Source organism: Vanessa cardui, chromosome 23 (genome assembly GCF_905220365.1).
Source record: "Vanessa cardui chromosome 23, ilVanCard2.1, whole genome shotgun sequence".
Lineage (NCBI taxonomy): Eukaryota > Metazoa > Arthropoda > Insecta > Lepidoptera > Nymphalidae > Vanessa > Vanessa cardui.
In genome coordinates this window covers 3,568,937-3,580,580 of record NC_061145.1, presented here as the reverse complement: position 1 = coordinate 3,580,580, position 11,644 = coordinate 3,568,937, and the positions used below count along the sequence as shown (strand labels likewise).

Below are 11,644 nucleotides of genomic sequence, written 5' to 3'. Positions count from 1 at the left end.
AATATTAGTAGTAAATAATTTTATAAATGTAATTTATATTTACGATTATAATGTAAATAAATATTTTATAGATGGAGAGATTAGTTAAATAAAAGACGAATTATCTATTTGTAAATGTTTTTTATTTATTTTTTTAATTGGAAGAAAAATCTAATTCAATATTAAATCTAAAATATCGTGCTAAGGACTTACAAATAAAATTGTATAGGTACATTTTATTTTAAATTTTAAATTGTGCTTGACGTTGCTGAAATAACATATTGGATTACATTACATAATGAACGCGAACTAAATACCTTACACAATTTATAATTCCAAGTTCGAATACAACGAGTGAACGAAACAGAACATATTGCGATCTCACTCGGACGAGGCGAGTGATATGACAAACTTTACTTTTATAATTTATTGTGTTCATTTAATTAAATTATTCTAAAACTGAACTTTGCTGATACTCTTTGTTGATATTAAGTGAAAGATTTAATAATTTGCTAAGGAATACTGCATTAAATTATTACTGCATTTATTAAAAATTGTTAACAACTTAGAAGATCGCAATTTATAAGTACAGTACGAAACAACTTAGACTCAATAAAATGATTACTGCCGATTTACACAACCAATAGAAATAGCTTCCTATCGCGCCATTCGACGCTATAGATTCACGCGTCAGTTCAACCTGAGAAAGCGAGTGTATGTAAATCAACGTGTCAAGTAGACTAATATATTAGGTCATACGATATTACAAGTTATTACGTTTGTGTAAAGATCATATCCCTATAACAAATAAATATTGATAATTTGGGATAGCGTACTTAATTCGGATGTGATCGGTTTTATTAATTTCACCGATGCTACATCTAAGTTGTGTCGTACTATGCATCAATATTACATAAAATAAACTATTAACTATAATACTGAGCGCGTGGAAGCCTTTAAACAAGGAATTATTATCGACATCACTTCTTTGACTTGCAAGTCAACTCAGAAACACAATTTAGTAAACAATATTGCATATATATATATTTTTTGTAGCACTTATCTCTTCATAATTTGTAATATGGGGTACAGTATAAAAAAAATTAAAATGATAATTTTCACTGAAATATTCGAAGGTATTATATTTTTCTCTATTATTAATAATGTCTGACATTTTTAAAATATTAATTCAATATAATTATATAATACTAATAAATGGACGGACTATTTTAATAACTATAAAGTGTTTTGTGCTCTTTGCTTCGTAATTATTTAATTGACTAGTTTAAATAATTTTATAATATTATTAATAAACGTGTTATAACTTCCGTCGGTAGCAATTTTACCCTAGTAGGGTATATAAAAGCAATTAAAATAAAAAAACAACAATAAAGAATGGCGTTCGATATTCAAAAACATAATTAGTTGTGAACATATTTTTTTAACATATAAATATATATAAATTTTCTTGACTTAATTGTACCATGAAAAGGGTCGAATTTTCCCGTAAGCAAAGTAGGTCCGGACCTAAGGTAACATTTGGTAAGTTATTTTAGTAACCCCGCGTTGCTTACTTTTATTATTTTTTCATATAAAACAGTTAGGTACACTCGTGTTCATTTTCACATTAAACACAAAATTTACCCATAAAGAGATTTCGATAATAAAATTTTAGTGAAGAGGGCGGGGCTTAAATCATTAATAGAATTGAATCATGCACAGTAATAAATCCCCTCATAAAGCAAAATAAAACATTTAACTCATAGTTGAAAATGGTACGATTATTTCCGCGTTATTATTACAACATCAATGTTCGTTTATTACACGTTTATAAATAACAATATACATCTTAATTATTATATTAATAAATTATATGAGTTCAATTCAGATATAAAACAAAGTTATTTTTTATTCGGCATATTCTTACACACCCACTCCATTCCTTCCTGAAAAAGAAGAAAACATATGTTTTATTATATAAATATTTGTAAAGCATATGTACCTATGTATTAATCAAGCGTCGACGAGTCGCCTATATATCTATCTATTATATCTATATATATTCTAATCAAGAAGGAATAAAGGTAAACAACACTTTGATTTCCTAATTCTTGATAATATAATCTACTTACAACCACATTAATTAATTAATACCTGTTGACTTCCAAGCAGAATTTAAATAATTGTATTTAACTAACATGACTGCATTTTTTAAATGTTGAAAAAGAGTAACTACTGAGTTTCTTGTCGATTCTCCACGGTACAATCTACTTTCCGAATCGGTGGTAGCTTCACTTAATTGTAAAATGACGATTCAAAAGTAAAATCCTACTTGAATAAAGTTTATTTTGATTTGATTAATTTCACATCTGAATAAATCTTTGTCAACATTCAAACGCCATTTTTTCACGAATCCATAATGAATATTCAAGTCCTCGGTCAATGGTAGGGCTTTATGCAAGCCCGTCTGGGTAGGTACCACCCACTCATCAGTTATTCTACCGCCAAACAACAGTACTCAGTATTTTTGTGTTCCGGTTTGAAGGGTGAGTGAGCCAGTGTAACTACAGGCACAAGGGACATAATTAACATCTTAGTTCCTAAATTTGGTGGCACATTGATGATGTAAGGAATAGCTAATATCTTTTACAGCGTCATTGTCTATGGGTGATGGTGACCAATTACCATCAGGTGGCCCATATGCTCGTTCGCCAACCTATACCATAAAAAAAATGTTATCGAGTCATTTCGTTGTCAAACGATGTTTATTTTGCTTCCGTCCCCTTGTGGTCCGAATGGATATCGTCTTTACCGACTATCGGCTGTGAGTGACAGCTCATTTATTTACCCACACGTGTTGTATATACCTAAATTATTAGGCAAAAGAAATATTTATTATCAAATACCTTTGTGATAATGGATAGTACATATAAGACTTCAGCCTTTCTAGCATATACATAATGATTACCAAAATATCAAGCATAGTAGTTAAGTTCTTTTTAATACAATATAAACTAGTGACATCTCCCCCCCCCCCCACTTCGCACGAGTGTAATGCTGATACTAAATATACTATAGATTTTTACTTGTTTCTTTTCTATATTGTCCATGTATTGTATGCAAAAACCTTTCTCTCCGAAAACCCGCATGAAAATCTGTTCCATAATATTAAAGATCTAAGCATACATAGGGACAGACAGCGTAAACGACTTTATTTTATACTATGTAATGATAATGATGATTAATTATTGAATGCAAACAAAAACTTTTAAAATGAGATATGGGAACACCTGTTAATTAAGAAACAATTAAAATGGAGTTGAAATTGCAACACAAATTTCGAAACTAATTAATTAAATTGTGGCAATAAGTTTTAAGCTGACTAAATTGCTTGCTTTTGTCAGGGAGATTCGTGGCGTCTCGTTTGAACGCAAACTCTAAGCAGAGAAATGACAGGAATAAAACATAATACTCTTTCTCTTTAATTAGTTGAAATGAATTATTTATTACATTTTATTTTTCAAACGATATACATGTTTTACGAATAGAGTATTCGTAAGTGATTCTATCATAACCATAACAGAAAAGAATTAAAATAAACAAAATTTGACAGCTATAAAACGCAATATCATTAGATCAGAGCTTGAATAATCTATGATACTCACTATGGATTTAGGATATGGCGAACGTCGAATAAATAAAATTTTAACAAAAAGAAAAACCGACTTCAAACACAAAATACAAAATTTTATTTATTTTTTGATTTTAAGTGAAGCTGATGTAGACTAACTAATTTTTCTTAATATGGATAGATTAAGCGTGCCGTTTATATGAATCAGTAACTACTTCGGGGACAATTTCAAAAGGTACTTTCGAATAAAGCAAAAATAGACTTTCGAAAATGCGGCTTTAATACGTCATGCGGCATAAACTACAAGGTACCACCCTCGAAAGAGCTGTAATATGTCGTACATCATATACACAAAATTTGATTAAAGACAGTAAATGATACTGCCCCATATCGCACCCTAACTGTAAGTCGTTTAGGAGTTTTATCACTACATAGTATAAAACAAAGTCGCTTTCTTTGTCCCTATATCTTTAAATCTTCGCAACGGATTTTGATGCGGTTTTTAATAGATAATGTGATTCAAGGGGAAGGTTTGTGTATATAATACATGAACAATATAGTAAAGAAACACTGATAATTTTAGAAGTTTGCAATGTGATGTCGTAAATAAACAAATTCTGTAGTATATTTAGTATCAGTATTGCACCCGTGCGAAGCCGGGGTGGGTAGCTAGTTGATTATAATATTCGACTATGATAATTACATAAACATAACGACATTACGGAAGGTGACTCAAATAACCTATAAATAAAAGATTCGACTGAGTATCGCTAACGTGCTCCTCAGAGTTGTTCCGTTCCCGTCCGTTCTGTTACTTTGTCATAGATCCTATGCTCAGAACCTTACCAAACTTTCACCAAACTACCCTTGAAGTATATATTTTATAATAAAAGAAGAATCATCAAAATTGGTTAACGTGATTTTCAGTTATTCACCTATTTGTCGCGCATATACATAATGCAAATTTAAGACTTATGTCGTTTTCATACGGATACCATCATCGGAAAAAAATAAAATTAAAATGGGACCCCACGGGAAGCACTACCTTTCAAATAAAAAAAAATTATGGAAATCGGTCCACCCAGTGAAAAGTTATGAGGTAACAAACATAAAAAAAAATGCAGAGGAATTGATAACCTCCTCCTTTTTGAAGTCGGTTGAAAAACAGTTATCGAAATTATGGAATTAAAATTTATAAGGAGCTAGAAAATAATTATATACATAATGAGTGTAGTATGTTGTATTATAAATAAAGACATATGAATGATAAACTCTTAGTAATGAACAATATAGCTGAGTTATTAACATTGTATAAGTTATTAATTTCGGGATATTTACAATGTTTTTTATTTCACGGGACTCGTGAACAAGACATTCGTAGACAATGTCGAAATATCGAGCTCCACTGAACAAAAATAAAAAACATGGTAAATATCCCGTAATTAATAACGTTAATAATAAAAATAACCATCTTAATTTAAAATCTTATATTGTATACTGTATATTGTAAATTAATATTATAAAAAAAAAATTCTTGGTGGTAGGGCTTTGTGCGAGCCCGTCTGGGTAGGTACCACCCACTCATCAGTTATTCTACCGCCAAATAACAGTCAGTATTGATGTGAATATTAGTCAGTATTGTTGTGTTCCGGTTTGAAGGGTGAGTGAGCCAGTGTAACTACAGGCACAAGGGACATAACATCTTAGTTCCCAAGGTTAGTGGCGCAGTGACGATGTAAGGAATAGTTAATATTTCTCACAGCGTCATTGTCTATGGGTGATGGTGACCACTTACCATCAGGTGGCCCATAAGCTCGTCCGCCAACCTATACCATAAAAAAAAAAAAAAAAAAAAAAAATTGATCCCGCTGAGTTTCTTTCGCCGGTTCTTCTTAGGTCTGAGCCTCTGACGTATTATATTCCGAACCGGTGGTAGATTTTTGTCAATCAATAAGAAAGTGTAAACACTTCCATTTTGAATAAAGGTTTTTGACTTGGACTTTGACTGACAAATCGCATGTAAGTACGTAATTCTAAGTTTTGTTAACATTCTTTCATACTTCAATAGGCTACATTTTTTCTTCCTACACAGACTCGAGTTTCCCTTTTAGTATTATCTCAATTCCATAATAATATTTATCAAATTAATTGTATATATACATCACACAGAAGCTATATATTTAAAGTCTACCTAGTATATGTTTTTACTTATTCGGTAGCACTGAAGCGCTTTTGTATGGAATCAAAAAAGCGCTTCTTGCGACAGAAATCACAGTTTGTGTTTTTGACTATTTTGCTATACCGTTAACGAACATCGAACAACGACTAAAATTCGAATTTCGAATGTGACAACGTGAGCGCTTGTGATTGGTTGTTTCTTGAAAATCTGAAAAACGAAGTTGATTTTTTGAAAATCTAAATTTACGGTAAAGTTATACTAGAAATATTGCACTAGGCATACGAGGCTGTAATACTATTTAATGTTTATTTTAATACAAGTAACTAATACACATGTAATGTTATGCAAAACCTTGGATTTCGCTAACGATGGATTAAGAGCACGCATAAAGCGAACTGCTTATCTCTGACTTGATTTTACAAGTAAATCAGGCTAAAGTCAGGAATTAAATAGGTATTCTACATTTACATAACACATAAGAGTTATCCTATTACACTCAAAACGTAGTTTTACAGATTTAAAAAAAAATATGATCCATCTAAGGCATTAAATGATACACATTAGGAACACTAATATTGTAATTTTTTTGTAAATCGAGATATATAAAAACGAGAAAGTTAAAAAAAAAACAATGTCTAACTTCACATTTCATCGTGCATAAACTACAAAAAAAAACACAAGAAAAAAATATACGATTACCGGTCGTTTTAGATAGAATTTAGCATAGAAATTAGATCACGTAGTCGCGATCTATGTCGGGGCGAGGGATGAGGGGCGGGTGAAGTATGAATACGCTGGCTTTATAGTTTATACGCGTTTATATGTCTAATCGTTAAAAAACGACAACACCAGTCTGTAAATTTCCCACTGCTGGGTTAAGGCTACATATTTCACCACGCTGTTCAAATGCGGGTTTCTGGGTTGGTGGAATACACATGTGGCAGAATTTCTATGAAATTAGACACATGCAGGTTTCCTCACGATGTTTTCCTTCACCGCAGAGCACGACATGAATTATAAACACAAATTATTATGAATATTCAGTGGTGCTTGCCTGGGTTTGAACCCGCAATCATCGGTTAAGATACACGCGTTCTAACCACTGGGCCATCTCGACAAAACGTAACGTAAATCTGTTCATCTCCTTGACCAACGCTAACTCTGTTCATTACGGTACTATTCTATATTTCACAGCATCACTTGAAGTTGAAGCCTAACAGGCGATATCAAATTAATTCAGATATTCTGTTATACTTGGTGGTAGGGCTTTGTGCAAGCCCGTCTGGGTAGGTACCACCCACATGTCACTTATTCTACCGCCAAATAACAGTACTCAGTATTGTTGTGTTCCGATTTGAAGGGTGAGTGAGCCAGTGTAACTACAGGCACAAGGGACATAACATCTTAGTTCAAAAGGTTCAGTCATTGTCTATGGGTGACGGTGACCACTTACCATTAGGTGGCCCATATGCACGTCCGCCAACCTATTCCATTAAAAAAAAACATCGAAATCCACACAGGACGTGGCATATGAACATAATTCATATATTATAAAATACGTACCTTGATGCCAGTTCCATCGGTAGCGACGCATGCTTGAATCTGCCAAGTGCGGTCCCTGATTAGGTGCAATCCGAGGAGCTGGGCTACTTCGCTTGCTGGTAATGCTTTACAGGAATAACATGAATATTTAAAAATTAACATTTATGGAAAATGTATACAGCAAGGGACTTTAATAGTATTATGTGGACCAAGAAAAAAGACAATCCGGAGAAAGACCACAGTGGCGTGCACTTGGAGAGGCCTATGTCCAGCAGTGGACAAAAACGGGCTGATGATGATGATGAGGATATATGTAAAGTACTCATTGCCCGTTGATTTTCAACCCGACCAAACTCACGGGAAAATTATGACGTCATAATGTGTTTAATCAACCGATCTTTCCATTGGTATTTGGTACTGTGATAATGCTTATCGTTACTGTGATAAGCACGCCGGAGTATTTTTGTTGCGGTTTGGTAAACGGGCACAGGAGGCGGGAATAGAGGGGCTGTGGTTTGCTATGGGTTCTCCCTATCCCCTGGAACCGTTCCCATTATGCGAATTTGCTTTTCAAAATTCGAATTCGCATAATGGGAATGCTACCAATTTCGATACTCAGTGGTTTCTTAAATAACCCTCAAGGGGTCAGACCGACAAGACAGAGTTAGCAGAGTTGGTTCTGTGTCAATTTTATACAAATTAATGCGTCATCAAAATAAATAACAACAAACGAAATAAGCACTTGACCGAGTTACGCTAGACAAAAAGAACAACGAATAACTTATTTAAATATGAATGTCAGAATACATTCGTAAAATTTTTCAATCATTTTATTTTGACATATGACAGGCACTTTATGTATATTGCATCCTTGTCGATTTTACACAAAATAGTTCTTACGATCTATTTGACATATTTCCGCGTCTATACGTATAGCACGACACAACTTAGATGTAGCATCGGAAAATGCAATGAAATGAAAATAAAACCGATTACTGCCGATTTACACGTCCAATAGAAATAGCTCCCTAGCGTCAATCGACGTTATTCGTCGTCAATTCAAGCCAAGAAAACAAGTGTATGTAAATCGACGTGTCAAATTGTCGAATATATTAAGTCATACTATATTACAAGTTATTACGTTTGTGTAAAGATCTCCAGATCTCAGATCTCTAGCGTACTTAATTCGGATGTGATCAGTTTTACGAATTTTGCCGATGCTACATCTTAGTTGTGTCGTACTATAATTATATTTTGTTTTTCTTAATTCTCTTAAAAACTCGCACGACGCGAGTGGTATTGTTGTGAAAAGGGGACCAAACGTCTAAGTACATATATACAACACTTTGTTTCCCAAAATCAAAAAGACTTTTACTAAACCCAAACCGATTTTTTCAGTATGAATAGTTTCTGTGTCTATGGTTATGATTAGTGACCACTTTCCACTGGGTGACTCATTAAGTCATTAGCTGAAAACCTATATAGGTTTTGACCTAACCTTGAAATAAAAAACTTCCCCATGTAAATTTTTCCATCTGCTTTTTTTATGGCAATTTGGATTAAGTTTAACACGTTCAGTGCCAGCGACAAGCCTAGCGAGTTCATGCGAATTTCTATAGCCACGCCGCGAACACGCTAGGCTTGTTCTAAGAATTTCAGTGATATCTTAAAAACTAGGCTAAATTATTCATTCAAACTAATTGTGTGCAATCTTCAAGCGATAAGCTACTGAGTTTTTAAGTGGTCCGTTAAAAATAATATTTTTTTTTATTTTAGAAAAAAATGTCTTTTGTAATGCCGGCGACACGCTAGGCTTGTTCACTTATTAAGGTTAATCATAGATTGTCAAACTGTTTTTTCAACAAACCACATTTTATTAATGGCTTATTACCAATTTGTTGACAATTGAACTAATTTTGTTATTGTTTTCTCAAATTTGAGGAACTTTGGTACATTTTTTTTGTACAAATATCTATTATTATAAAAATTTATACACCTTTGTAGTAAAACTATATAAGCCGTAATTCTGCCATTCCTATTTAATGACAAAGTTTATACTAAATTGTCTTACTTTGTGTTATGTTGATACTGATACTGATTATGTATTACAATTACCTATATGTTAGTTCGATTAATCATTAACTACCACATACATACACCAAATATATAAAATCAAACACTAAATAAGGCTGATTTACCTTAAAAATGTAAACACATGTCAACTTCAAATTCGTGTTACAAGAATTGAAGTAATGAAACAATAAAACGAGTTTAGCTTACAAGAAGCTTCATTATTTTTTAATTATTTGTTTATTAATTATTACTTATTTAATTTTTCTTTATTATTATATCAAGACATGTGCACCGAATCGATATCCTATGACCTTTGAACATTTCTAGCAACTAAAAAGAAAGTGAACGAAACAAGTGAGATAAAAATTGATTTTAGAAATTAATAAGTATGTATTTGAGAAAAAAAAAGAAGGTGGATTTTTATGGACACTTTATGAAGCCAAATTTAAACTCTGTTTTAATTTGTACATATTGAAAGTTCTATTTTATTTTATTTGATTATACCTTACTAATTTCAAACTGACCCGCGTCCTTTGCAGGGATACAACAGTAGATAACAGATAACAGTATATATCATGAACAATTTTTTTATTGAAATACGAACTAAATCATAACGCGATAAAAAGTATATATCAAATTCGACACCAATGTAAATATGATATGTGGGAATTTATTAAAAAGTTTTACAACCACTGATTCGTTATGATGTTTAGTTACCATAAAAGCGGTTTTTTGTCATAATTCCGGGATAAAACACTGACAACATCATTCTAAACACCTTAATTATTGCATAACACAAGAAATATTAACTAAAAAAGACCGTTTTAACAAAAAAATAATAATTTTTTTGTTCCTGTGCCAGTGGACACGCTACGCTTGTCCATACAATTTATCTTGCGATGCCGGGGACACGCTTAGCGTGTTCGCGGCATTATGTATGCCGGCATCGCTATAAGCATAGGAAAAATTTAGGTGGCAGTGAACGTGTTAACTTACCTGAAGCTAAATCTTGCTTGTTTGCATACACAAGCAATGGTACACCTCTCAATTTATCGTCCTGCAAAAGTTCAGCCAGCTCGAGACTAGTTTCCTCAAGACGTTGATGATCAGAACAGTCCACAACATAGATCTACAAGAAAAACAAATACAATATTCTTAAAACAAATGTATTTAATAAAGTTTATATTTTGTAATTCTTAAGTAAAATTTTAGATCAAAGTAATATGTTTTTGTTAACATTTAGTCTCTTCTAACAGACAATGAATAAATATCAACAGAATACAAACATTTGATAGCCTATAACTATCCATGGATGAGTGTAGATAATATGTGTATTATGTATTTGAATATATTTCTTACAATCTTTATTAACACAAGAATTAACAACATTAAATGCTTAAATATATATATACAAATATGAACTAAAACTAGTTACTGTATAAATCTTGACCGCGTGGAATGGTGGCAAGAATGCTAGCAGCATTTCCCCGTTGAATCGCAATTCCGATCCTCTGGGCAAAAAACGAACCAACCCTCCTGTCACCAGAGGAGGCAATGAGGCGAGGTGTTATACTTTTGATGAAGCTTTTTGCACCACTACTCCAAGGGCCAAGCGTTTCGACAGCAAATAGTGTAGATTGATAGATCATATCACATATATTGATATGTGACACAAAGAAATAACAATTTTATTTAGTTTATTTAAATACTCACCAATATATCTGTATTTTCGAAATAATTCCTCCAATAAGGTCTTATCTTTCTTTGTCCGCCTATATCCCAGACATTTAATTTAAAACCATTGGATAAAACCGATTTTATATTAAATCCAGCGGTCGGTGTTACATGCGAGACGTCCTCAGACGCTAGTTGTCTCAAAATCGTAGTTTTACCAGCATTATCCAAGCCAAGTAACAACAAACGCAGCTCCTTCTCAGGATTCGAACGTAACTTTTTTAATATACTCAAAAGTCCCTTAAAAAATTGATTAATTTACAAAAATTGGTTTACGCTAATCGATATATTATAATGTATCTATACAACTTACCATCATCGAAAATCTTAAAATTAATTGAATTATAATCGGTTCAATAAACCCAATCCAACATTGTAATTAAAGTTATAAGACTGTTAACTCTTTTATTTGCGTAATATAAGTTTGTTGTCCTATCAACGTTACCATGGCAACGGAAATCAGAATGTGACATATTGGTTTTGTCAAAACGACATTGCCAAGTAAT

General features: G+C 32.5%; 1 protein-coding gene across 1 annotated transcript; it reads right to left on the bottom strand.

Moving 5' to 3' along the window:
* Nucleotides 1-182: 182 nt before the first annotated feature.
* On the bottom strand, nucleotides 183-11,593 carry LOC124539919 (ADP-ribosylation factor-like protein 3). The gene is made up of 5 exons (XM_047117297.1): nucleotides 11,452-11,593; nucleotides 11,118-11,378; nucleotides 10,401-10,533; nucleotides 7,353-7,456; nucleotides 183-1,925 (listed from the first exon to the last, which is right to left on the bottom strand). Exons 1-5 carry the CDS (start codon nucleotides 11,455-11,457, stop codon nucleotides 1,881-1,883), a joined length of 549 nt encoding a protein of 182 aa, XP_046973253.1. The 5' UTR covers nucleotides 11,458-11,593; the 3' UTR covers nucleotides 183-1,880.
* Between the last annotated feature and the right edge of the window lie 51 nt (nucleotides 11,594-11,644).

Excerpts from the sequence above, each read along its gene's own strand:
- LOC124539919 (XM_047117297.1), bottom strand. Across the intron at positions 7,457-10,400 it reads CAAGCAAGATTTAGCTTCAG|CATTACCAGCAAGCGAAGTA; the intron begins GTAAGTTAACAC and ends ATTCCTGTAAAG. Across the intron at positions 1,926-7,352 it reads CCGATGGAACTGGCATCAAG|GAAGGAATGGAGTGGGTGTG; the intron begins GTACGTATTTTA and ends CTTCTTTTTCAG.